Source organism: Trachypithecus francoisi, unplaced genomic scaffold (genome assembly GCF_009764315.1).
Source record: "Trachypithecus francoisi isolate TF-2019V2 unplaced genomic scaffold, Tfra_2.0 Lachesis_group4, whole genome shotgun sequence".
In the NCBI taxonomy this organism is placed as follows: domain Eukaryota; kingdom Metazoa; phylum Chordata; class Mammalia; order Primates; family Cercopithecidae; genus Trachypithecus; species Trachypithecus francoisi.
Window position 1 is genome coordinate 112860327 of NW_022681469.1, and position 27944 is coordinate 112888270.

The window sequence follows — 27944 nt, forward strand, 5'->3', positions numbered from 1 at the left end:
TTTATTTGTGACTTTAAAGAAACAACCAAAAAAATCCTCCAAAACCTGATTTCCTTGTTTGCTCAAGCATAACACCAGCGTGGCCCGCTTCAAGCTTGATGGGACCAGAAATCTGAGGAAAAGCCCTTGGTTCCAGCTTGCTTGAGTGTCGTGCTGAGAAAAAAAAACACGCCCACACATCGGCAGATGATGAGAAGCCTGTCTTTATTGGGTGATTTTTAGAGGCATTGCCTGTCGGGGGAAGGGGGCTTACAGAAGTCGTCAGGGCATATCCACTACCAGAAAGTCGTGAGTGACTCTCTCATGACCTCGCTGAAACAATGAGCAAACTGCAGAAGGTTTCGGGGGAAATTAACAAATTAGGTAGGGATAGGATGTGGGGTTCCCCATTCCCAGGGCTTTGGAATCCTTCCAGGTGATTATTCCTTTCTCTCTTTTCTCCAGAGACTGGGGCTTTTAAGAGTGCACCATTTCCTGGAATTCTAGAACAGAAGAGGTGAGAACAGGGTCAGTGGAGGTGGCTTGGTTCTTTACAGACATGCTGTGGCCAATGAGAATTCCAAAGAGGGAAGGAAGTGAAGAAATTGTCAGATGATGGGCATGGCCTCCTTGGAGGGGACAAAAGAAAGAAAAACCGGCCTAGTACAGTGGCTCACACCTATAATCCCAGCACTTTGGGAGGCCGAGGCAGGTAGATCATGAAGTCATAAGATTGAAACTATCCTGGCCAAAATGGTGAAACCCTGTCTCTACTAAAATACAAAACTTAGCTGGGCGTGGTGGCACGTGCCTAATATGAGCTGCTCGGGAGGCTGAGGCAGGAGAATCGCTTGAACCCGGGAGATGGAGGTTGCAGTGAGCTGAGATCGTGCCATTGCACTCCAGCCTGGACGATAGAGCCGGATTCCATCTCAAAAAAAGGAGAGAGGAGGGGAGGGGAGGGGAGGGGAGGAAAGGAGAGGAGACCTGGGTATCAATGACTATATCTCGAGGGAGTCCACAGGGTTCCCTTTCTCTGAATAATCTTATTTAACAAACATCTTCAGCTTTGTAATAGAGGCCTTTGAATTAGAACTTGTCAAGCCCATCACTTCTATTCGTTCATTTTGAATGAATGAATGAATTCAGTGTAATTACCTGTGACCATCTGTGAACATTTAACTTGTTGTCTGGTCAATTGCAGACAGCAAGGGGAGGTTTTCTTTCTCTATTCTGTAGCTGGGTATTGCATTTTTAGGATATATTTGATAGGGTGGGACTTTGAACGGACTCTCCTCCATTGAACCTACCTCCAAAAGTTTCTGTTACTAAAAGAAGGATAATAGTAATAATAACAAGGTATGGATGTTACAGATTGATATAAAAAACTGGGAATTTGCTTTATATTTATCGATAAACTTTATTTGGAAATCTTTCATGGTTATGATTATCTTTTTTTTTTTGAGACAGAGTTTCGCTCTTGTTGCCCAGGCTGGAGTGCAATGGTATGATCTCGGCTCACTGCAACCTCCGTCTCTTGGGTTCAAGCGATTCTCCTGCCTCAGCCTCCCGAGTAGCTAGGATTACAGGAGCCCACCACCACACACGGCTAATTTTTAATATTTTTAATAGAGACGGAGTTTCACCATGTTGGTCAGTCTGGTCTTGAACTCCTGACTTCAGGGGATCTGCCCGCCTTGGCCTCCCAAAGTGCTGGGATTACAGGCTTGAGCCACCACGCCCAGCCCATGGTTATGTTTACATAAGTCAATCCCCCCCTTACCTAATCTGTTTTTATGAGCTATCTATCTGCATTAACTCCCATGTAGTAAGCGATAGTGGTATAATTTTGAACAGGGTTTTTTTTTTTTTTTTTAATAAGCATCTAATGTAGCAGTTTTAAATTTCAAATTGGCACCACCAGAAGGACCACCATACGTTCTGCTGAGTTGGCAGGCACAAAGTAGCTAAAAAGCACGCTAGCAACGTGACAAAAGCAAGTGAAAATAGTCCTACAGCTGTGCTAGTGTATTCTAAAGCTCAAACCTAGGATTCTGCCTATGGAAGATGCAGTAAATGAGGTTTGCTTATTTGTTCTCTGTTTAATATTATCCACTTGGCGGGCTAATGTCCAATAAAACATATTTGTCTAAACCCTTCATACGCACGCCAATGGACCCTGGTCTGAAGATGTAAATCTTCCCCTTATTCTGAGAGGTTCAAACCCCACTGGTGGAAATTCCTTGTGCTATATGCAGGTGCATTATGGCATCTTGCAAATAATTGGCCAGGTGGCTAGCTAGTCCCCTAGTCAGGTGAAGGATATTTTGCAGCTCCTAGACAATGACCAGTGTGACCAGCTTCTATAGCACCTCCCGAGCATTATGCCAGGGTTTTCACACACATCATTTGCATCCTTTAGTCCCATTTTACAGATGAGAAGACTGAGGCTCAGTAAGGTTAAGAAAGGGATTTTAAGCCACATCGGTTGGATCTCACAGCCCAAGCTCTCACGGATGCTTCCTGAGCTAGAGTGTTTTATGCTACATACAGGCGCGGACGTACCCTCTGCTCCAATTTTTCCATCTCCGTCATTATCCGCAGCAGCCATCAAGGACTTGGTTTCTGACTCGGTCAGTTCTCTGGCACCACTCTCAAACTTCTGGAGGAAAAACCTACAGGATAATAAAGATCCATGGGGATTTTCTGAAAGATCATGCATCTCTGTGTTTACACTTTTGTTTTTCCTTTAAGTAAATCATCTGTTTCCAGCACTTGCAATAATTAGCCAAGGTCTTAGCAGAGGTTTCCTTAAGCTGTAGAAACCAATGGTGGGCATTTCATTTTTAAGGGTTTTTTTTGTTTTGTTTTGGTTTTTGGGTTTTTCTTGAGACAGGGTCTTGCTCTGTTACCCAGGCTGGAAGGCAGTGACACCATCATGGCTCACTGCAGCCTCAACTTCCTGGGCTCAATCAATCCTTCTGCCTCAACCTCCCAAGGAGCTGGGATGACAGGTGCTCCCCACCATGCCCCACTAACATTTGTACTTTTTTTTTTTTTTTGAGACGGAGTGTCACTCTGTTGCTCAGGCTGGAGTGCAGTGGCCGGATCTCAGCTCACTGCAAGCTCCGCTTCGCGGGTTTACGCCATTCTCCTGCCTCAGCCTCCCAAGTAGTTGGGACTACAGGTGCCCGCCACCTCACCCGGCTAGTTTTTTTGTTTTGTTTTGTATTTTTTAGTAGAGACGGGGTTTCACCGTGTTAGCCAGGATGGTCTCGATCTCCTGACCTCATGATCCGCCCGTCTCAGCCTCCCAAAGTGCTGGGATTACAGGCTTGAGCCACCATGCCTGGCCAACATTTGTATTTTTTTATAGAGACAAGGTTTTGTCATGTTGCCCAGACTGGTCTTGAACTCCTGGGCTCACTCAAGCAATCCGCCCACCTCAGCCTCCCAAAGGGCTGGCATTGTAAGTGTGAACCACAGTGGCTGGCCCATTTTTAAGCTTTTAGTGTTTTTAATTTTTATTTATTTATTTATTTGAGACAGATTCTGTCTCTGTCACCCAAGCTGGAGTGCAGCTGCACGATCTCGGCTCACTATAACCTCTGCCTCCTGATTTCAAGCGATTCTTGTGCTTCAGTCTTCTGAGTAGCTGGAATTACGGGCGTGAGCCACCATGTTTAGCCAAAGTTTTAGTTTTCTTAAGTCCATTTCCCAAAGGAAATCCCTTACACCAAAGAATCTTTGCGGCTGGGCGCCGTGGCTCACACCTGTAATCCCAGCACTTTGGGAGGCCAAGGCAGGAGGATCACTTGAAGCCAGGAGTTTGAGACCAGCCTGGGCAACATGGTGAAACCCCATCTCTACTCAAAATACGAAAATTAGCTGGACGTGGTGGCGTGCACCTGTAATCCCAGCTACTTGGGAGACTGAGGCATGAGAATCACTTGAACGTGGAAGGCGGAGGCTGCAGGGAGCTGAGATCATCCCACTGCACTCCAGCCTGGGTGACAGAGCGAGACCCTGTCTCAAAAAAAAAAAAAAAGAATCTTTGCACCTGCAGTCTTCACTGCCTGTGTTGAGGGCTTTGCATGGGTAGATGTTTGGTCAGTTGACTCATGTCCTTTGCTTTAATGATGCTTGGCTGAATGACCAACACTGAGGCTGGCCATTGAAGAAATACTCAGTATCCTGGCCCCCATTGCACCCCAGGGCCACCCAGCAGTGCCGGGTACCAGACAGACTCAGGACAAAGCTTACTTAAGCTCTTCTTCATCCAGGTACCCACTCTGGTCGTTGTCTATGAACCGGAAAACGTCCTTCACCTGACTGGCTGACATCTTGGAGAGGCCTGATGTCTGGAAGAATTTTTGGGGTTCAAAAGTGTCTGGGTCTGAAGAACAGAGAATGGGTTATTCTGACACTCATTGGATCACATTCTATATTGGGGCCAAGGTACTGAAAACACAGATGATTAAAAATATTTCAACAATATCCCTGAGCTACGGGAATGCTCAACTGGTCCAAGATTTTGGGACAGCCGAGACTTGATGGCTCTGTGATGGCATCCCATGTCCCCTCTGCCCCAGCCTTCCCTCCTCCAGCTGGTTTTGTCCATTTCCCTTTTCCGTTCTCCTCTCCTCTGCGCCTCCCCCTCCCCCTGGCCCACTTTACAGGCGGTGTAGCCCAGCCCGCAACATCCCTGGTCTAATTGGTAGGGGGAAATGCAATCACTGGATTTCAACAAGCTAAACGGCCTTTGGCGATTTCTTTCTCTTTTTTTTTTTTCTTTCTTTCTTTCTTTTCTTTTTTCTTTTTTTTGAGACAGAGTCTCACTCTGTCTCCAGACTGGAGTGCAGTGGCATGATCTCGGCTCACTGCAATCTCTGTCTCCTGAGTTCAAGTGATTCTCCTGCCTCAGCCTCCTGAGTTGCTGGGATTACAGGTATGCACCCCCATGCCCAGATCATTTTTGTATTTTTAATAGAGACAGGGTTTTGCCATGCTGGCCAGGTTGGTCTTGAACTCCTGACCTCAAGTGATGCACTGGCCTCGGCCTCCCAAAGGGCTGGGATTACAGGCGTGAGCCCTTCAGTGATTTCTTGCTTTCATCTTTTGTAGGTTTCTTTTGTCTTACAGCAGTGTAATTGTGTGCTCAGATCCCAGATCTCTATAATTTTAGTTATCTGATAAATAGCAGTTTTCTTCTCCAATTCCACGAAATTTCCAGCCAAGCTCTTATTTATTTATTTGAGACATAGTTTCACTGTCGTCCAGGCTGGAGTGCAGTGTAGCAATCATAGCTCACCACAGCCTCAACCTCCTGGGCTTGAGTGATCCTCCTACCTCAGTCTCCCGAGTAGCTGGGACCACGGGCACATGCCACCATGCCCTGCTAGTTTTTATTTTTATTTTGTAGAGATGGAGCCTTGCTATGTTGCCCAGGCTGGTCTCAAACTCCTGGGCTCAAACAGTCCTCTCACCTTGGCCTCCAAAAAGTGTTGGGATTACAGATGTGAGCCACCATGCCTGGTCTACATTTTTTTTTTTTTTTGGCAGGACAGAGTCTCACTCTGTCTCCCAGGCTGGAGTGCAGTGGTGCGATCTCACCTCACTGCAACTTCCGCCTCCCAGGTTCAAGCAATTCTCTGCCTCAGCCTTCCAGTAGCTGGGATTATAGGCGCCCACCGCCACGCCCGGCTAATTGTTTTGTATTTTTAGTAGAGATGGGGTTTCACTATCTTGGCCAGGCTGGTCTTGAACTCCTGTCCTTGTGATCCACCCGCCTCAGCATCCCAAAGTGCTGGGATTATAGGTGTGAGCCACTGCATCTGGCTGCCTGGCCTACATTTAGATTTTGTGTTGCTGGCCGGGCGCGGTGGCTCAAGCCTGTAATCCCAGCACTTTGGGAGGCCGAGACGGGTGGATCACGAGGTCAGGAGATCGAGACCATCCTGGCTAACACGGTGAAACCCCGTCTCTACTAAAAAATACAAAAAAAAAAAAAACTAGCCGGGCGACGTGGCGGCGCCTGTAGTCCCAGCTGCTTGGGAGGCTGAGGCAGGAGAATGGCGTGAACCCGGGAGGCGGAGCTTGCAGTGAGCTGAGATCCGGCCACTGCACTCCAGCCTGGGCGACAGAGCGAGACTCCGCCTCAAAAAAAAAAAAAAAAAAAAAAGATTTTGTGTTGCTTCGCTGAAGGTGCAAAGCTGTGAGGAAATCCCATCCCGCCCCACGTCCCCTCTACCTTGGCATTCCTGGAGGGCTGCTGCAATGTCGTCAGCACTGAGCACGTCCGTGATGCTCATTTTCTACCTACTTACACAGAATAAACGAGATGCGATAAGCCACAAGCAGGGACATGCACATCCAGGGCAAACATCTTCTCAGGCCCACTGAAACTGTACGTCTGTCTAGATTTTTTTTTTTCAATTGAGATGGAGTCTCACTCTGTTGCCCAGGCAGGAATGCAGTGGCACCATCTCGGCTCACTGCAACCTTCGCCTCCTAGGCTCAAGTGATTCTCCTGCCTCAGCCTTCCGAGTAGCTGGGATTACAGGTGCGCACTATCACGCCTGGCTAATTTTTGTGTTTTTAGTAGAGACGGGGTTTCGCCATGTTTGCCAGGCTGGTCTCGAGCTCCTGACCTCAGGTGATCTGCCTACCTCGGCCTCACAAGTTGCTGGGATTACAGGCGTAAGCCACCGAGCCAGGCCTGTCTAGAATTTTTAAATGTGATAAGCATGGTTTTGTATTAAGTGACGGGACAGAATATCCAAATTAAAACCAGATACCAAAAAGACCCCAGCCCTTTTTATCTCAGAGCCTTCTTTTGAATATATGCCAAAAATGAAAACAAAAATACATGACCTAAAGAAGGATTCAATTGTTTTCTTATAAAAATTATGCTGACATAATCAGTCATTTCCACAGGCAGCTACAAACCATGTTACAATGCACTGGCATTTTCCTACACCAGCCCGAGAGATGCAATGTTGCAATTTCCACGTGGGAAGGGATACATTTTGGCCCCTTGCAGACATTCTGCGGAAGAAGGCATGCTATCTGTCCTGAAAGGTGGAAGCAGATGGAGGAAAAGCCCATCTCCCAGAGATTAAAATCCTTCCAGGTGTCAAAGCCATGTTTCCCATGAGGAGTCTAAGAGGAGTCTTAGAGAAGTCTAAGCACCTAAGCCTAATATGAATGCACGCAGTGAAGAAGAGTCTGGGGTCTGGTGGGCCCACCAGTTACTCACCGCACGCAGTGAAGAAGAGTCTGCGGTCTGGTGGGCCCACCAATTACACACCGCACGCAGTGAAGAAGAGTCTGGAGTCTGGTGGGCCCACCAGTTACTCACCGTACGCAGTGAAGAAGAGTCTGCGGTCTGGTGGGTCCACCAGTTACTCACCGTTTTAGGCTTCCCCCCAAGAAGAATCAGGAAAAAGAGCTGAAGGAGCAAAACAACAGATGGGCTTTTGCTACCTTGCTGACCTACCTTATATAGGCTAGAAAAAGTGATAGTTACAACCTCTTAGATTTCCTTTTCAAGGATCAAGTGGATGTAGCTCAAATGTCTTGTCTTACTCATGAAACCTTTTTTTTTTTTTTCTATTTATATCTCAAGGGAATGTGGGTGGGAACAGACAATTGTAAAAAACAAAACAAAACAAAACCACAAACCTCAACAAACCGTAACTAAGGTCTCAATTCTGCAAACGAACTCTGTTGACAAAGTGTGGAGAAGGTTCTGGATGCCTGGTAAGGTGGAGATGGTGGCCTGAACTAAGATAAACACGTACAGAGGTGCTCCGGAAGCTGAAAAGGCTCCCCAGATGTTAGCGGGTACCGTTTGGGGCAGGCCTGTTTTCAGCTTTGAGAACTCTGGGTGTGTAGGGCTGACCTCAGTCTGGAGTTGACAGACTCAAAGCCATTGTCACCAAGCGCACACACAGGACTCGTCCGGCACAGGAGATGGGGCTAAGTGATGTGATTTTCCTACAAATGTCTTGACTTTGACATTTCCCAGCTATACCATAAATTGCACACACTCAAAAGGCAAAAAGGAGGAAATCAAGCCAGCATTTCCAACCCACAACACTTAACATGTTCGGAAAAAAATATTCTGAGGCTGAGGCCAGGACTAGACAACTCAAGATTTTGTTTCTGTTGTGACAGGGTCTTCTCTGTTGCCCCGGCTGGAGTGCAGTGGCACGATCTCAGCTCACTGCAGCCTTGACCTCCCAGGCTCAAGCGATCCTCCCACCTCAGTCTCCCAAGTAGCTGGTACTACAGGCACACACCACCATGCCTGGCTAATTTTTTTAATATACTTTTTTTTGAGAGACAGGGTTTTGCCACGTTGCCCAGGCTGGTCTGGAACTGCTGGTCTCAAGTAATTCTCCCACCTCAGCCTCCCAAAGTGCTGAGATTACAGGTGTGAACCGCCGCGCCTGGCCTTTTTTTTTCTTTTTTAATTTTCAGCAAACATTTATTGAGCCTTTATATGGCCAGCACTGTGCCAGGCTCTTCTTTTTAATTACTGTGGTAAAAATCACATTCCATAAAATATATAATCTTAACCCTTTGTAAGTGTATGTATAGTACAATAGTGTTAACTCTTGGTGCATTATTGAATGAGAGATCGCTATAATTTATTCAGCCGGAAAAACGGAAACTCTGTATCCACTGAGCTGCCACCACTCCCCTGTTCCCCCACCTCCCAGCTCCTGGTAAACATCACTGTATTTTCTGCTTCTAAGAGTTTGACTACTGGCCCACACCTGTAATCTCAGCACTTTGGGAGGTTGAGGCAGGCAAATCACGAGATCAGGAGTTCGAAACCAGCCTGACCAATATGGTGAAACCCCATCTCTACTAAAAATACAAAAATTAGCTGGGTGCGGTAGCCTGTAATCCCAGCTACTTGGGAGGCTGAGGCAGGAGAATCACTTGAATCTGGGAGGCGGAGGTTGCAGTGAGCTGAGATTGCGCCACTGCACTACAGCCTGGGTGACAGAGCGAGACTTTGCCTCAAAAAAAAAAAAAAAAAGATTAAGAGTTTGACTGCTTTATCTAGGGACATCATAAAAGTGGAATCATATAGTATTTGTCTTTTCAGACTGGCTTATTTCACTGAGTATAATGTCCTCAAGGTTCATCCATGTTGTGGCATGTGTCAGGATCTCCTTTTTTTTTTTTTTTTTTTTGAGACGGAGTCTTCCTCTGTCACCCAGGCTGGAGTGCAGAGGCGTGATCTCGGCTCACTACAACCTCCACCTCCTGGGTTCAAGCGATTCTCCTGCCTCAGCCTCCCGAGTAGCTGGGGCTACAGGTACATGCTATGACACCCGGCTAAATGTATTTTTAGTAGAGATGGGGGTTTCACCATTTTGACCAGAGGCTGGTGTCAAACTCCTGACCTCAAGTGATCTACCTGCCTCAGCCTCCCAAAATGCTGGAATTACAGGTGTGAGCCGTCACGCCTGGCCTAGGATCTCCTTTTTTTTTTTTTTTTTTTTGAGACGGAGTCTTGCTCTGCCGCCCAGGCTGGAGTGCAGTGGCCGGCTCTCAGCTCACTGCAAGCTCCGCCTCCCGGGTTCACGCATTCTCCTGTCTCAGCCTCCCGAGTAGCTGGGACTACAGGCGCCCGCCTCGTCGCCCGGCTAGTTTTTGTATTTTTTAGTAGAGACGGGGTTTCACCGTATTAGCCAGGATGGTCTCGATCTCCTGACCTCGTGATCCGCCCGTCTCGGCCTCCCAAAGTGCTGGGATTACAGGCTTGAGCCACCGCGCCCGGCCTTAGGATCTCCTTTTTAAAAGCTAGATTCATGTTTTTTGTTTGTTTTTCATTTTTATTTTTGTTTGTTTTTGAGACGGAGTTTTGCTCTTTGGGCTGGAGTGCAGTAGTGTGATCTCAGTTCACTGCAGCCTTGACCTCCTGGGCTCAGGCAATCCTCCCAGCTCAGCCTCCCGGGAGGCTGGGACTACAGGCACACACCACCACATCTGGATAATTTTTTGTATTTTTTTTTGGTAGAAATGGGTGCCTCACGATGTTGCCCAGGCTGGTCTCAAACTCCTGGACTCAAGCGATCCGCCCTGCTCGGCTTCTCAAAGTGCTGGGATTACAGGCGTTACAGGCGTGAGCCACTGTGCTCAGCCTCAAGTTTTAAAAAAGTGCAAAAATAGATCCCATGTTGCAATCAGAAACATACAGTGGCTTAGAAGCAGACAATTGAGGCCAGGTGCGGTGGGTCACGCCTGTAATCCCAGCACATTGGGAGGCCGAGGCAGGCGGATCACCTGAGGCTGGGGGTTCGAGACCAGCCTAACCAACATGGAGAAACCCCGTCTCTACTAAAAATATAAAATTAGCCAAGCCTGGTGGCGCATGCCTGTAATCTCGGCTATTCGAGAGGTTGAGGCAGGAGAATGGCTTGAACCGGGGAGGTGGAAGTTGTAGCGAGCCGAGATCGCGCCACTGCACTCCAGCCTGGGCAACAAGAGTGAAACTCCATATCAAAAAAAAAAAAAAAGAAAAAGAAGAAGTAGACAATTCAGGATACCTAGATCAGGACCTCAGACTGTTTCCTTGGTAAAACAGTGGGCATCTTCACTTTGCCCCAAATATATCCTCCTACCAGGATGGTATGCACCCTAGTGTCATCAGCGAACAGTTTCTCTCAGGGATACCTGCAGCCTCTCTTAAACGACCAGACCTCCAGCCAGCACCCTATCTCTCTTGTCCACATTTTATTCCCCAGTGCCTAGCCCAGGACTGACCTAGATTTAGGCGCTCAGCAGTTATTTGATGAATGAATAAATACAAATAGCAAAAGTAAGTTGAAAATATGATTTCCAACCAGCATCACCTCGCCCAGACCCTTAAAGAAGTTTCTGAAGATTGGGTGGTGGCTCATGCCTGTAATCTCAGCACTTTGGGAGATCAAGGTGGGAGGACTGCTTGAGCCCAGGAGTTCGAGACTAGCCTGGACAACATGACAAGGCCCTGTCTCTACAATAAAATAATAATCATAAACCAGCCCCGGCTGGGTGCGGTGGCTCACGCCTATAATCCTAGCACTTTGGGAGGCCAAGGCTGGTGGATTACCTGAGGTCAGGAGTTCGAGACCAGCCTGGCCAACAGGGTGAAACCCCGTCTTTACTAAAAATACAAAATTAGCCGGGCATAGTGGCTCACGCCTGTAATCCCAGCACTTTGGGAGGCCGAGGCGGGCGGATCATGAGGTCAGGAGATCGAGACCATCCTGGCTAACACAGTGAAACCCCGTCTCTACTAAAAATACAAAAAAATTAGCTGTGCGCGGTGGTGGGCACCTGTAGTCCCAGCTACTTGGGAGGCTGAGGCAGGAGAATGGTGTAAACCCGGGAGGCGGAGCTTGCAGTGAGCGCAGATCGCCTGACTGCACTCCAGCTTGGGCAACAGAGCTAGACTCCGTCTCAAAAAAAATAAATAAATAAAATACAAAATTAGCCGGGCATGGTAGTGCACACCTGTAATACCAGCTACTCCAGAGGCTGAGGCAGGAGGACCGCTTAGAACCTGGGAGGCGGAGGTTGCAGTGAGCTGAGATCGTACCCCTGCCCTCCAGGCTGGGTGACAGAGTGAGACTCTGTCTGGGGAAAAAAAAAAAAAAAATCAGCTAGGCACGGTGGCCCATGCCTGTGGTGCCCGCTGCTCAGGAGGCTGAGGTGGGAAGATGGATTGAGGCCGGGAAGTAACGGCTGCTGCAAGTTACAAATCGCACCACTGCACGCCAGCCTGGGCGACACAGCGAGACCTTGTCTCAAAAATAAATAAATAAATAAAAAAGAAAGTCTCTGAAAATAAGTCTTAAGAGTTTTGAGGCCGGGCGCGGTGGCTCAAGCCTGTAATCCCAGCACTTTGGGAGGCCGAGACGGGCGGATCACGAGGTCAGGAGATCGAGACCATCCTGGCTAATACGGTGAAACCCCGTCTCTACTAAAAATACAAAAAACTAGCCGGGCGAGGTGGCGGCGCCTGTAGTCCAGCTACTTGGGAGGCTGAGGCAGGAGAATGGCGGAAACCCAGGAGGCGGAGCTTGCAGTGAGCTGAGATCTGGCCACTGCACTCCAGTCCGGGCGACAGAGCGAGACTCCGCCTCAAAAAAAAAAAAAAAAAGAGTTTTGAATTAGGTTTCTGACATTAAGTTGCCATAGAAACTAGCTGAGCCCTTTCTCTTTCTTGGGAGTGTTTACAATTGTCCACAGAGATACAACATTTTTTAAAAATCTGCTCATTTAAATCAAAGTAGCATATGGGTTAAACCAAGATACTTTTTCTGTTCATGCTATTTTTCTGATAGAAAATAAAGATAAGGCCGGGCGCGGTGGCTCAAGCCTGTAATCCCAGCACTTTGGGAGGCCAAGACGGGCGGATCACGAGGTCAGGAGATCGAGACCATTCTGGCTAACACGGTGAAACCCTGTCTCTACTAAAAAATACAAAAAACTAGCCGGGTGAGGTGGCGGGCACCTGTAGTCCCAGCTACTTGGGAGGCTGAGGCAGGAGAATGGGATAAACCCAGGAGGCGGAGCTTGCAGTGAGCTGAGATCCGGCCACTGCACTCCAGCCTGGGCGACAGAGCGAGATTCCGTCTCAAAAAAAAAAAAAAAGAAAAAGAAAAAGAAAATAAAGATACCAGAGACCAGGCCAGGAGTGGTGGCTCATGCCTGTAATCCCAGCAGCACTTTGGGAGGTCGAGATGGGAAGATTGCTCGGGCCCAGGAATTCGAGACCAGCCAGGGTGATGTATTGAGACTCCCATCTCTATAGAAAAATATTATATTTATTTGAATTTTAAGAAGAGAACATATTCAGTGAACATGTTTTCTGAATCAATGAGGCACTTAAGATGATAACTTGAATTCCAGTATGTGCAATCTGAGCATCAAATATTGATTCAGGTGAGGCACAGTGGCTCACGCCTGTAATCCCAGCACTTTGGGAGGCTGAGGTGGGCGGATCACCTTAGGTCAGGAGTTCAAGCCCAGTCTGGCCAACACGGCGAAACCCTGTCTCTACTAAAAATATTTAAAAATTATCTGGGCATGGAAGCGGGCAATCCAAGCTACTTGGGAGGCTGGGGCAGGAGAACCGCTTGAACCCGGGAGGTGGAGGTTGCAGTGAGCCAAGATCGCACCACTACATTCCAGCCTGGGTGATAGAGCGAGACTCCGTCTCAAAAAAAAAAAAAAATTGATTCACACAAAGAGACAATATTGTATAATTCCACTAATATGAGGTACCTAGAATATTCAAATCATCAGAGACAGACAGAATGGTGGTTAGCAGGGCTCGGGGGAGGGGTAATGGGAGTGAGTGTTTAATAGGGACAGAGTTTCAGATTGGGAAGATGAGAAAGTTCTGGAGATGGATGGTGGTGACGGCTGCACAGTGTGAATATATTTAATGCCACAGAACTTCAAAAGGGTTAAGATGGGTCGGATGCGGTGGCGCACGTCTGCAATCCCAGCACTTTGGAAGGCCGAGGCGGGAGAATCGCTTGAAGCCAGGAGTTTGAGACCAGCCTGGGTTACAAAGCAAGACCCCATCTCTACAAAAAAATAATAAAAAAATTAGCCAGGCACTGTTGCATGCACCTATGGTCCCAGCTACTTGGGAGGCTGAGGTGGGAGGATCGCTTAAGCCCAGGAGTTTGAGGCTGCAGTGAGCTGTGATCACACCACTGTACTCCAGCCTGGTTAACAGAGTGAGACCCTGTCTCTCCAAAAAAAAAGAAAATGATTAAGATGGTAAATTTCATATTATGTATTTTGTGTTGCATATCACGTTATGCATATGACATACGTTGCATATGCATAATGATATGTTGTTTATCGTATTTGCATATTTATGTAATGTGATGTATATCGTGTGTGTGTGTGTGTGTGTGTATATATATAAACAATTTTTAAACGTTGATTCCGTAGTCTTCATTATTTTGGCCACCAATTCCTAATTGCTCCCAGGAAAGAATAGGAGGAAGATGTGGAAGTAGATCGGTTTTTTTTTTTTTTTTTGAGACAGTCTCGCTCTGCCACTCAGGCTGGAATGTAGTGGCGTGATCTCAGCTCACTGCAACCTCCACCTCCCAGGTTCAAGAGATTCTCTTGCCTCAGCCTCCCGAGTAGCTGGGATTACAGGTGCCTGCCACTGTGCCCAGCTAATTTTTTTTTTTAGTAGAGACGGGGTTTCGCCGTGTTGACCAGGCTGGTCTCCAACTCCTGACCTTAGGTAATCCGCCCCCCTCAGCCTCGCAAAGTGCTGTGATTACAGGCATGAGCCACGGCGCCCAGCCTGGCTGCCACTGTGGGGATGAAACTCTTGAATGCGTGGGAGACCCACCTTCCATCATGTATGATGGGCTACTTGAGAACACAGTGGACCCACTTCCATGTTCTCTCAACAGATGTCACTTCCTAAATATCTCTCAACTTCATCTTTTCACGGACCACTGTCACTACCCAAGCCCAGGCCTCCAGGTTAGGAAATAACAATGGTGGATTCCTAACCTTTATCCACTTGGGGTCACCTCCAACCTAGTCAGGTGGGTTTTCAAAAAACCCAAGCATGGCTGGACTCGGTAGCTCATGCCTGAAATCACAACATTTTGGGAGGCCGAGGCAGGAGCATGCACTGCTTGAGCCCAGAAGTTTGAGACCAGCCTGGGTCACACAGCAAGAACCCATCTCTACAAAAAATGGAAATGACTAAATAATTATCCATACTCCTGGGCTTGAGCGGTCCTCCTGCCTCAATCTCCTGAGTAGCTGGGACTAGAGGCATGTGCCACCACCCCAGGCTAATTTCTGAATTAAATTAAATTAAATTAAATTAAATTAAATTAAATAATTAAAAAAAATTTTTTTTTGAGATGGAATTTTGCTCTTCTTTCCCAGTCTGGAGTGCAATGGCAAGATTTTGTTTCTCTTCGCAATTGGAAATCACCTCAATGTCCAATGTGCAGGGATTTGTTAATTGATGGGCCATTAAAAACAAAAGGATGGTCTACAAGTCTGTTTAATGATACGGAAAAATATCCACCATATATAGTAAAGTGAAAGAGGCACTATGCTCAATGTATTTTGTAAATTGGAAAATATATATTTATAGACACAGGACGGCGGTTATAGCGGCTGGACCTTACACAATTGTGGGAGTGGGTTACATGGTAACCAGTGCCAACCTGCACCCTCCAGAGATATGTCTTCTTACTCACAATAAACTGGAACTAGGCAGGGAGGGGAATTTTAGGAAATGCAGTCCCAGTTTTGCTAAATTGACACAATACAAATCCACCACATATCAGTAAAAGGCTACAGAGAAATTCACCCAAATGGTTTTAGCAGTAATTACTGGGAGTTGAGTGGGTTTAAATTCTCAGTACACAGGTCAGATGTGAGAAAATCAAACAACACATTTGGTTTTTTAATATAATGAGTCAACCTAATTTTCACTCCAATCCCTCCCATCCTGTCAAGGAGGAAGGAAATTCACCTTCCTCCCTCCCTCCCTCCCTCCTTCCCACCCTCCCTCCATCCCTTCTTCCCTCCCTCTCTTCCTTCCTTCTTTCTTTTCTTCTTTCCTTCCTCCCTCCTTCCTCCCTCCCTCCCTCCCTCCTTCCTCCTTCCCTCCCTCCCTCCGTCTCTCCCTCCCTCCCTCTGTCTCTCCCTCCCTCCCTCCCTTCCTTATTTCCTCCTTCCCTTCCTCCTTTCCTCCCTCCCTCCCCCGCCTCCTTCCTTCTGTCCTTCATCTCATTCTGTTGCCCAGGCTGGAGTGTAGTGGCACAATCATAGCTCATTGTCACCTTGAACTCCTGGGCTCAATGTCTCCTTCTCACCTCAGCCTCTCAAGTACCTGGGACTACAGGCGTACACCACACACCACTGCACAGAGCTAATTAATTTTTTTTTTTTTTTAGTAGAGACAGGGGTCTTGCTATGTTGCCCAGGCTGGTGTTCAACTCCTAACCTCAAGTAATCCTCCTTCTTCAGCCTCCCCAAACAGTAGGATTGCAGGCATCAGCCTCTGCACCTGGCAGAAAAATACTAGACTTTTGTACAAATACCTATACTATTCACGAATAGCCTTTAAACTGCCCTGAAATTATGGGACTGAAGTGATTAAAATCTTTATCCAAATGAAGACAACTATATTATTATCAAGAGTGTGGCATATTTGACCTACATCTAGATGTGTATATGCATTTTCTTTTCCAAAAATGAATAAAACAACAAAAGATTTCAGTATTGTTGTTATCTATTTATTAGATACCCAGTTAAACTCACTGTTTCTAAATGCACAGGGTATGTGTTGCCCAAGTCCAGAACAGTCCAGAACAGTCTAGAACAGTTCTCTGGGGCTTCTAGGTCACAGCTGAGCATGTTTTATTTCCTGAATTCAGTGTCCTCCCATCGCTAGAGGTGATTCATGTTTTTTAATTAGGTTGGTGCAAAAGTTATTGTGGTTTTTGCAATTATTGCAACCATAATATAATTTTGCAATTATAACTTTTGCACCAGCCTAATAAAAAAACACCTTGGCTGACAAGCTATGGGAATGATATGGCCACCAGAAATGACCTTCACAGTGTTCTAAAAAGTGGTGGCTTCCAGTTCAGAAGGGGTTTGCTGCTCTCTGTGTAATGAGTTGGGGTTCTCTTTTCTCCTCCACATTCTAGGGTTTTGATGCCTCTTAGCATCACCAGCTCTCATTTGGGGAGCAATTATGAATCGTTAGTAAAAGCTCAACTTTTTTAAGAAGCAAAACCAGCAAGAAAATTCAGCATGTCCCGGTTTTCTAGACAGCATGCTCGAAGACCACAGCCAGGTGCTTAATAATTTAGCCTTTTGGGCAAAGTTCTCATTAGTGTAGATCGAACACATGAATAATGCAGGCGTTTGTGAATCACACTGCTCGGCGGTGCCGCACTGGCCAGGAAACACCTGAAGCAGTTGCAGAGGGGCTCAGGGTGACCAGATCTGGTAGCTGGGTCATGATGACACCAAACTTGGTTAATGGGAATCCCAGGTCATATCCGATGGTGTCAAACTCAGCCGCTGCCTGCTGTCTTCTGCAGGTGTTTCAAGTCAAATGTCTCATGCCAGTCAAAATTCCTGCCAGGATTCAGACTCTATTTCCCTAGTTCTCTCTCTTTTTTTTTTTTTTGAGAGGGAGTTTCGCTCTTGTTGCCCAGGCTGGAATGCAGCGGCATGATGTAGGCTCACCGCAACCTCCGCCTCCCGGGTTCAAGCGATTCTCCTGCATCAGCCTCTCGAGTAGCTGGGATTACAGGCATGCGCCACCATGCCCGGCTGATTTTGTATTTTTAGTAGAGATGGGGTTTCTCCATGTTGGCCAGGCTGGTCTCAAACTCCTGACCTCAGGTGATCCGCCTGGCTCGGCCTCCCAAAGTGCTGGGATTACAGGCGTGAGCCACCATGCCAAGCCTATTTCCTGAGTTCATTTTTCCTCTTTTTTCTTTTCTTTTTTTGTTGAGACAAGGTCTCCCTCTGTCACCCAGGCTGGAGTGCAGTGGTGCGATCACAGCTCACGGAAGCCTCAACCTCCTAGGCTCAAGTGATTTCCCCCACCATAGCATCCCCCGTCACCAGTAGCTGGGACCGCAGGCGCACACCACCATGCCTGGCTAATGCTTTATTTTTTGTAGAGACGGGATCTCATCATGTTGCCCAGGCTGGTCTGGAACTCATGGGCTCAAGCAACCCTCCTGCCTCGGCCTCCCAAAGGGCTGAGATTTCAGGAGTGAGCCACAGCACCTGGCCCCCTCTTTTCCCCCCTTGTTCCCCAGATCATTCTTGCATTCCTGATCTCCTTCTCAAACCCCAACACGTCTTCATCCTCAGCCGATGACCTTGCTTCTTCTTAACTGAGAAACTAGTAATGACGGGAGAAGAGTGTCCCCAAGTTCCCTAGATGACATCGTCCCTCTCCCAGCCTCTGCATCCACTCACTCTGCCTTCCTGCTTTAGCTATAAAATGAACTAGCAGGTCGGGTGCGGTGGTTTATGCCTGTAATTCCAGCACTTTGGGAGGACGAGGCAGGCGGATGATGAGGTCAGGTGTTTGAGACCAGCATGGCCAACACGGTGAAACCCCGTCTCTACTAAAAATACAAAAAATTAGCTGGGCATGGTGGTGCATGCCTGTAATCCCAGCTACTCAGAAGGCTGATGCAGGAGAATAGCTTGAACCCAGGAGGTGGAGGTTGCAGTGAGCTGAGATCATGCCATTGCACTCCAGCCTAGGCGACAGGGTGAGACTCCGTCTTGAGAAAAAAAAAAAAAAGAACCATCCACATCCTATCTAACGCCAGCCCCTCCACCATCTAAACTGGATGCCATTCCTGCCACCCTCTCAAGCACATCTCTCCACGTACTCTCCCCTCCCTCTCCCGTGCCATCAATTTCTCTCTCCCTAATAGATCTTTGCCATTAACATAATATCAACCGAAAAAGGGACTGAGGCAGGAGTCCCCATTGACTGAGGTTGACGCAGCAGTTTGAGGACATGCCGGGAGGAACACCAGCCACGGGAGCATCTGTGATCTGTGCGTTTCCAGAGAGGGTTTGGGAACTTCACTATTTAAAGGGGAAAGAGCAAGCAGGAGGGATAAAGGAAGGGAGGGTAGGCAGAGAGGCAAATGGTCACATTCTCTCCAGGCTCTGATTGGCGATCAATAAATCTACGTTGTACATGTCAACGAGGCATTGTCTCCAGCTCAGGAAATCTACATTTTACATAAGGTAAAGTAAACACGTGAAAAAAGGAGTAAAAAGTCAAGGATGCATTCATCCTGAGCTCAGTAAATCTACATTTTACATAAGGTAAACAAGTGAAAAGAGGGAGTGAGGAGGCCATGGTGCATTCATCTCAAGCTCAGTAAATCTACATTTTACATAAGATAAAGTAAACATGAAAAGAAGGAGTGAGGAGTCCATGATGCCTTCATCTTGAGCTCAGTAAATCTGCATTTTACGTAAGATAAACGTGAAAAGGAGTAGTTTATGCTGCATTCATCTTGAGCTCAGTAAATCTACATTTTACATAAGATTAAACATGTGAAAAGAGGCAGTAGAGGAGTCCATGGTGCATTCATCTGAAGCCCAGTAAATCTACATTTTACATAAGATAAAGTAAAAGGTGAAAGAAGGAGTAAAGGAAAGACTCCGTGATGCATTGATTTCAAGCCCAGTGAATCTACATTTTACATAAGATAAACATGTGAAAAGGAGGAAAGAGTCCATGATGCATTCATCTGGAGCTCAGTAAATCTACATAGGATAAACATGGGAAAAGAGGGAGTAGAGGAGTTCATAATACACTCATCTTGAGCTCAGTAAATCTACATTTTATGAAAGATAAAGTAAACTTGAAAAGAAGGAGTAAAGAGTCTGTGATGCCTTCATTGTAAGCCCAGTGAATCTACATTTTACGTAAGATAAACATGTGAAAAGAGGGAGTAAAGAGTTTATGCTGCATTCATCTTGAGCTCAGTAAATCTGCATTTTACATAAGATAAAGTAAACATGTGCAAAGAGGGAGTAGGGGAAAGGGGCCATGCTGCATTTATCTCAGGGTAGGTGGAAGGATGATTTATGGTCCTGTCCTTTTCCTATCCATGTGAAAATAAGCTGGTAATCGACATTGTCGGTGTAAGATTTAACAGAACTTGCTTTCAGGGCTAGTTTATAGGGGCAGATGTATCCTGAAAGAATTAGGGGCTCACTTTGTGAACAACTTGTAAGGGAGACCATCTGGGAAGATACGTAACCTTCTATCATGGTGGGCACCTGGCTTATGCATGAGGCTAGAACATAGAGTCATGAAAATATAGCTCTCTGCTTGAGAACAAAAGGGAAGCCAGTATTGCATAACTCAGTTTCCAAGCCTGACTTTTCTCTTTGGCAGAGTGAGTTTGGGGTCCTGAGACTTTATCTTCTTTCACAATACAAACATGCTGGTGTATGGATCCTATCTTTAAAACAAATTTTCAATATGGATGGCAAACGAGCACAGGAAAAGATGCTTAACGTTATTCATCATTAGAGAATGCAGATTCAAGCCACCGTGAGGGCTCAGTGGCACACGCCTGTAGTTCCACCCACCCAGGAGGCTGAGGCAGGAGGATCACCTGAGCTCAGGAGTTTGAGGCTGTAGTGTGCAATGTTCGTGCTCGTGAATAGCTGCTGTACTCTAGCCTGGGCAACATAGCAAGACCCTGCCTCTAAAATTTTCTTTTAATTAAAAAAATAGGCTGAGTGTGGTGGCTGATGCTTGCAATTTCAATGCTTTAGGAGGCTGAGGCAGGACGATCACTTGAGCCCAGGAGTTTGAGACCAGCCTGGGCAACATAGCAAGACCCCATCTCTAACAACAGCAATAAATTACAAATAAATAAATAAAACCACGAGATGCCAATACCCATTAATGAAAATGCCCAGAATGAGGAAGGCTGACCCATGCCAAGCGTTGGTGAGGGCATGGGAGGAACTGGAACCCTCCTTCCCCGCTAAACTCACTTTCCTTGGAATAACAAATGCATTGCTCAAGTACTGAGCAACTCTCTTGGCTCTCCTTCCACTCTTCAACATGTTTTCCTTCCTGAATGTAAATTTCCTTTGGAAAACACAGTGGAAGTGTCGATCACATGACCCAGATGGTTCTATTCCAACTTCCTCCCCAAGAACTGGGTTTTTTTTGTTTCTTCTTTTTTTTGAGACAGTTTCGTTCTTGTTGCCCAGGCTGGAGGGCAATGGCGCGATCTCGGTTCACGCAATCTCCGCCTCCTGGGTTCAAGCCATTCTCCTGCCTCAGCCTCCCAAGTAGCTGGGATTACAGGCTGGCGGCACCAAACCCGGCTAATTTTGTATTTTCAGTAGAGACGGGGTTTCACCATGTTGGTCAGGCTGGTGTCGAACTCCTGACCTCAGGTGATCCGCCTGCCTCGGCCTCCCAAAGTGCTGGGATTACAGGTGTGAGCCACTGCCCTTGGCCAGAACTGGGATTCTTAAAGGACTCCTCCGTCCCATCCTGCTAAACACCAGCCACAACTATAACCACCACCACCTGTGGTGCACACGTTTGGTGTCAGCATTAGTGAGCCACCTCCAGGCTACCACATTTGAGGACTTCTTGCCAAGAAGTTCTCCAGCAGTTTTCACCCAAAACCTGTTCTTGCTGTTTTTGCTATCTGGCCAACTCACTAAATTAATGTTTCAGTTTTTGAGCAGGGACGGAAAAAAAACAAAAACAAAAACAAAATCGGAAGAGCCCAAACTGCTTAGGCACGTGTGAAATGCTATAGCAGAAAAGAAACAAAATGCTATAGGACGCTGATTTTTTCATGAACAAGAAATGTGAGCGGCTCCGTCTCAACTTACGGATGAGCTGGAGGCAACATTTAATGAAGACTTAAGTGAGTTAATTATGGAGAAATTGCAACTAAACCGCACATAATAAGAGAACCAGCATCTCTGGCTCCAGGGTCTGGTATTTTTATCTGTCTGCATTTGTCCATGATGTGGGTTCTCTGGCAGGGCGGGGGTCTCCCTGTATTGGTCAGATGTCCCCAGGAGATTCAGACCCCAGGAAAAACCATCCAATAAAAAACACTGGCCGGGGGCGGTGGCTCAGACTGTAATCCCAGCACTTTGGGAGGCCGAGGCGGGCGGATCACGAGGTCAGAAGATTGAAACCACCCTGGCTAACATGGTGAAACCCTGTCTCTACTAAAAAATACAAAAAATTAGCCGGGCGAGGTGGCGGGCGCCTGTAGTTCCAGCTACTCGGGAGGCTGAGGCAGGAGAATGGCGTGAACCCGGGAGGCGGAGCTTACAGTGAGCTGAGATCGCGCCACCGCACTCCAGCCTGGGCAACAGAGCCAGAACCTGTCTCTAAAAAATAATAATTAAAAAAAACCCTCATGTTCTTATCTAGATATGACCTTGAATGGACAGAAAGAAGCTCAGGAGACAGGAGATCCCGTCCTATCTTTGGCTTTTCTAGCTGTCTGACCTTGGGATATTTGCTTAATCTCTTAGAACATCAGTTTTCTTATTTTCATTTTATTTATTTATTTTTTGAGAGACAGAGAGTCTGGCTCTGTCGCCCAGGCTGGAGTGCAGTGGTGCGATTTTGGCTCACCGCAACCTCCAACTCCTGGGTTCAAGCAATTCTTGTGCCTCAGCCCATCGAGTAGGTGGGATTATAGGCCCATACCATCATGCCCAGCTAATTTTTGTATTTTTAGTAGTGGTGGGGTTACACCATTGCTACATTTCACCTGGCCATTGTTAGCCAGGCTGGTCTTGAACTGCTGACCTCAAGGGATCCACCCACCTTGGCCTCTCCAAGTGCTGGGATTACAGATGTGAGCCACCATGCCCAGCCTGATGTCAGTAAATTCTTTTTACCAACCCTGCAATCGACCACTTCCTGGTGCTGGGGCTCTGAGACCTTGCTCACCTCAAGTGATCCACCTGCCTCGGCCTCAGAAAGTGCTGAGATTACAGGTGTGAGCCACCACACCCAGCGAGTTTTCTTTTTTCTTTCTTTCTTTCTTTTTTTCTTTTTGAGATGGAGTTACACTCTTGTTGCCCAGGCTGGAGTTAAATGGCGCGATATTGGCTCACTGCAACCTCTGCCCTCCAGGTTCAAGTGATTCTCCTGCCTCAGCCTCCTGAGTAGCTGGAATTACAGGCGTGTGCCACCACGCCTGGCTAATTTTTGTGTTTTTAGTAGAGACAGGGTTTTACCTTGTTGGTCAGGATGGTCTCGAACTCCTGACCTCATGATTCACCTGCCTCAGCTCCCAAAGTGCTGGGATGACAGGTGTGAGCCATCATACTTACCCATAACATGCTCACATTTTCATTTACCTTCTTCTTTTTTTTTTTTTTTTTTTGAGACAGAGTCTCGCTCTGTCGCCCGGGCTGGAGTGCAGTGGCCGGATCTCAGCTCACTGCAAGCTCCGCCTCCCGGGCTTATGCCATTCTCCTGCCTCAGCCTCCCGAGTAGCTGGGACTACAGGCGCCCGCCACCTCGCCTGGCTAGTTTTTTGTATTTTTTAGTAGAGACGGGGTTTCACCATGTTAGCCAGGATGGTCTCGATCTCCTGACCTCGTGATCCGCCCGTCTTGGCCTCCCAAAGTGCTGGGATTACAGGCTTGAGCCACCGCGCCCGGCCCTTTCATTTACCTTCTTGAACATATCAAACAGTTGTAGTAGCTGTTTTAATCTCTTTATTAATTCTATCTTTGTCATTTCATTTCATTGGTTTTTCTCCTCTTCCTGGGGTATAATCCTTGCTTCTTGGCATACCTGGTGATTATTATTTTTTAGAGATAGGATCTTGCTGTGTTGCCCAGGCTGGAGTGCAGTGGCGCCACTATAGCTCCCTGCAGCCTCAACCTCCTGGGTTTCAGCGATCCTCCCACCTCAGTGTCTCAACTGGCTGGGCCTATACATGTGCATCACCACCCCTGGCTAATTTTTTAGTTTTACTTTTGTAGAGATTATGTTGTCCAGTCTGATCTTGAACTTCTGGCCTCACTATGTTGCCCAGTCTGGTCTTGAACTACTGGCCTCAAGCTGTCCTCCTGCCTCAGCCTCCCAAAGTGCTGGGATTATAAGTGTGAGCCAACACTTCCTGCCTACCAGGAATGGTAATTTTTTACTGGATACCAGATATTGTGAATTTTACCTGGTTGGGCGCTGAATATTCTTCTGTTTATTTTTTATTTATTTATTTATTTATTTTTTTTGAGACGGAGTCTCGCTCTGTCGCCCAGGCTGGAGTGCAGTGGCCGGATCTCAGCTCACTGCAAGCTCCGCCTCCCGGGTTTACGCCATTCTCCTGCCTCAGCCTCCCGAGTAGCTGGGACTACAGGCGCCCGCCACCTCGCCCGGCTAGTTTTTTGTATTTTTTTTAGTAGAGACGGGGTTTCACCATGTTAGCCAGGATGGTCTCGATCTCCTGACCTCGTGATCCGCCCGTCTCGGCCACCCAAAGTGCTGGGATTACAGGCTTGAGCCACCGCGCCCGGCCTCTTCTGTTTAAAAAATATATTCTTGAGCTTTGTTCTGGGACATGGTTAAGTGACTTGGAAATAGCATAATCCTTTTTCTTTCTTTTTTATTTTTGAGAGGGAGTCTCAGTCTGTCACCCAGGCTGGACTGCAGTGGCACAATCTCAACTCACTGCAACCTCTGCCTCCTGGGTTCAAGGGATGCACCCACCTCAGCCTCCCAAGTGGCTGGGACTACAGGTGCACACAACCACACCTGGCTAATTTCTGTATTTATAGTAGAGAGGGGGTTTCACCATGTTGGCCAGGCTGGTCTCAAACTCCTGACCTCAGGTGATCCGCCCGCCTCGGCCTCCCAAAGTGCTGGGATTCCAGGCATGAGCCGCCGCGCCCAGACGTGTGATCCTTTTGAGACTTGCAGAACTAGAGCACCCCTTAGTCTGGGGCCAATTCTGCCGCCCCACAAAGGCAATGCCCCTCTGAACGCGTGACTCAATGCCCCATGTATTGTGAGGCTTTTCACTTTGCCTGCTGGGAACATGAATGGTTCCCCAGCTTTTTGTGGGCTTTGGAATTATTCTGCCTGTTTCTATTGTGTGATTCTTTCCCCTGGTCTTGCTTGGGTGATTTCCTCCCGTGCGTGAGCTGATCCAACTCAGCTCCAGAGTCAAGAGGTATCCTTCGCAAAGCTCCAGAGTTTGTTTGCACATCTCTCCCGCGGGATACCATCCTGCAAATTCCAGCTGCTTTGGCCTGCTCAAACTTTTTTTCTTTTTTTTTGAGACGGAGTCTCACTTTGTGGCCCAGGCTGGAGGGCAGTGGCGCAATCTCAGCTCACTGCAACCTCCACCTCCCAGGTTCAAGTGATTCTCGTGCTTCAGCCACCCAAGTAGCTGGGATTACAAGCATGCACCACTACGCCCAGCTAAATTTTTTGTATTTTTTTTTTTTTTTTTTTGAGGCGGAGTCTCGCTCTGTTGCCCGGACTGGAGTGCAGTGGCCGGATCTCAGCTCACTGCAAGCTCCGCCTCCCGGGTTTACGCCATTCTCCTGCCTCAGCCTCCCGAGTAGCTGGGACTACAGGCGCCCGCCATCTCGCCCGGCTAGTTTTTGTATTTTTTTTAGTAGAGACGGGGTTTCACCGTGTTAGCCAGGATGGTCTCGATCTCCTGACCTCTAATGATCCACCCATCTCAGCCTCCCAAAGTGCTGGGATGACAGGTGTGAGCCACTGCACCTGGCCAGGCCTGCTCACACTTTCAGCTCTGTCTCCTGCACTCAGGGAGACCACTGGGCTCTGTCTGGCTGCCTTCCTTCCGCGGCACCTGGAAACATTTGCCTCATTGGTTTCTCCTGTGCCAGGGATCACAGTCTTTAGTGCTGCCCATTGACTGGTGTCTAAAAACTCCCTTTTCGTATGTATTGTACAGTTTTGTAGGTATTTAAGGCCAGAGGGTTAATCCATCTTGGCCATAAGTTGGGGAAGTCTCCACGATTTTTAAAACATTTTGGGAGGCTGAGGTGGGAAGATTGCTTGAGGCCAGGAATCTGAGACCAGCTTGAGCAACTCAGCAAGACCCCCCGTCTCTACAAGAAAATAAAAATACTAAAATTAGCCGAGCGTGACAATGTACGCCTATAGTCTCAGCTACTCGGGAGGCTGAGATGGGAGGATTGCTTGAGCCCAGGAGATCAAGGCTGCAGTGAGCCATGTTCACACCACTGCACTCCAGCCTGGGTGACAGAGTGAGACCTTGTCTCAAGAAAAAAATAAAACATTTTAAGTTCCTGGAAGGATGAGTTAAAGGCTGTATAAAGAATTAAAGCTTTTTAAAAATCACACTCCCAAATTATTGGTCAAAAGGGAGCAGTGGGTTGGGTGTGGTGGCTCAGGCCTGTAATCCCAGCACTTTGGGAGGCCGAGACGGGTGGATCAGCTGAGGTCAGGAGTCTGAGACCAGCCTGGCCAACATGGCAAAACCCCATCTCTACTAAAAGTACAAAAATTAGCAGGGCGTGGTGGTGCGCACTTGTAATCCCAGCTACTTGGGAGGCTGAAGCAGGAGAATCACTTGAACTGGGGAGGCAGAGGTTGCAGTGAGCCGAGTCGGTGCCTCTGCACTCCAGCCTGGGTGACAGAGCAAGACTCCATCTCAAAAAAAAAAAAAAAAATTAAAGCTTTTGGTGGCTCATGCCTGTAATCCCAGCACTTTGGGAGGCTGAGGTGGGCAGATTGCTTGAACTCAGGAGTTCAAGTCCATCCTGGGCAATGTGGTAAAACCCCATCTCTACAAAAAATATATAAATTAGCCAGCCATGGTGGCTCACACCTGTAATCCTAGCTACTCAGGAGGCCGAGGTGGGAGGATCGCTTGAGCCTGGAAGGTTGAGGCTGCAATAAGCCCTGATTGTGCCACTGTACTCCAGCCTATACAACAGAGCAAGACCCTGTCTCAAAAATGAAAACAAACTGCTGTTTCATATGTTTTGTACAGTTGTAGGTATTTAAGGCAAGAAGGGGAGATGTCCACAATTTCTGTAAACATTTCAAGTTCCTGGAAGGGGAAGTGTGGGTTAGAGGCTATATAAAGTATTAGGGTTTTTGATAACAAGAAAATACGGGCTAAGCATCGTGGTTTAGCCTATTTTGGGAGGCTGAGGGGAGGGGGAATGCATCACTTGAGGTCAGGAGTTCGAGACCAGCCTGGCCAACATGATGAAACCCCATCTCTACTAAAAATACAAAAGAAATTAGCCAGGTGTGGAAGCGGGCGCCTGTAATCCCAGCTACTCAGGAGACTGAGGCAGGAGAATCGCTTGAACCCAGGAGGAGGCGGTTACAGTGAGCCAAGATCATGCCATTGCACTCCAGCCTGGGCAACAAGAGCAAAACTCCATCTCAAAAAAAAAAAAAGAAAAAAAAAGTGCATATATGTGTGCATGCAACAGAATACAGAATATTTATTTCCAGAGGAACTCTGGCTTCTCCAGGCTCCTCGGTTTGTGCTGTTTTGTGGGCATGAATTACGCAGCTGCCTATAGATGTCACCAGAGGAAGGCACGTTGGAGGGAATAAAAATCCCAGAATGAGAACCACAGCACCGCGGCAGACGGCCAGAGCATGAGTGAAAAGGCACCGTGTCAAACACAGAAGAGGGTTTTGTTTTAAATCATGACATCTAATGGCTCACACCCACAACCCCAGCATTTTGGGAGTCTAAGGTGGGAAGATGGCTTGAGCCCAGGAGTTGGAGACCAGCCTAGGCAACATAGCGAGACCCTGTCTCTACCAAAAATTTTTTTAAAAAGTTGGGTGTGCGGCATGCATCCATGGTTCCAGCTACTCGGGAGACTGAGGCAGGAGGATCGCTTAGATCCCAGGAGTTTGAGGCTGCAATGAGCTCTGATCACACCACTGCACTCCAGCCTGGGTAACAGAATGAGACCCTGTCTCAAGTAAAAAAATAAAATAAAAAATAAAATTAAAATAAATAAAATGAAATAATAAAATAAAATAACATCAACCCACAGAACCCAAATCTTCCCCCAGGGTAGAATGACGCCCTCACTGAAACTAATATGACCATCAGCAGCCAAATTAAACGTGGGCCAAGGGGAGAGTGCATGAGGAAAGATTCAGTTATGCTCAGGGATTTGGACCAGTTTAGTTGAGGTCAATTTTTTCAGATTTTTCTTTTCCAAAGCTGGTTCTGGAGCGGAGTTCAGGAGCACGCTCTTCACAAAGAGGCTCTCTGTGGGTCGGCCCTGCTGGGTGGGATTTCATTAACGTCACCAACCTCATTCTCCAAGATGCTGAATATGCAGCGTTGATCAGCGAACGAGATCCTCCGTCTCGTGAAGTCAGCTTT

General features: G+C 47.3%; 1 protein-coding gene across 3 annotated transcripts; it reads right to left on the reverse strand.

The window, feature by feature from the left end:
* Window positions 1–187: 187 nt before the first annotated feature.
* On the reverse strand, window positions 188–27944 carry OCM2 (oncomodulin 2). Of its 3 annotated transcripts, XM_033194915.1 has the most exons (5): window positions 27873–27944; window positions 6230–6297; window positions 4243–4375; window positions 2531–2654; window positions 188–482 (listed from the first exon to the last, which is right to left on the reverse strand). In XM_033194915.1, the coding sequence occupies exons 2-5, from the start codon at window positions 6288–6290 to the stop codon at window positions 420–422; spliced, it is 381 nt and encodes a 126-aa protein (XP_033050806.1). In that variant the 5' UTR covers window positions 6291–6297; window positions 27873–27944; the 3' UTR covers window positions 188–419. The 3 variants fall into 3 exon arrangements, with proteins under 3 accessions (XP_033050806.1, XP_033050808.1, XP_033050807.1); XM_033194917.1 differs by lacking the exon at window positions 6230–6297; XM_033194916.1 differs by lacking the exon at window positions 27873–27944 and having other exon boundaries at window positions 2545–2654; window positions 6230–6452.

Bases quoted from the DNA above. Each gene is read 5' to 3' on its own strand.
- OCM2 (XM_033194915.1), bottom strand. From the start codon at position 6,290: ATGAGCATCACGGACGTGCTCAGTGCTGACGACATTGCAGCAGCCCTC. The intron at 2,655-4,242 runs GTAAGCTTTGTC...ATTATCCTGTAG, and splicing joins CTGGATGAAGAAGAGCTTAA to GTTTTTCCTCCAGAAGTTTG. The intron at 483-2,530 runs GTATGTAGCATA...CTTCTGTTCTAG, and splicing joins CAGAGGGTACGTCCGCGCCT to AATTCCAGGAAATGGTGCAC.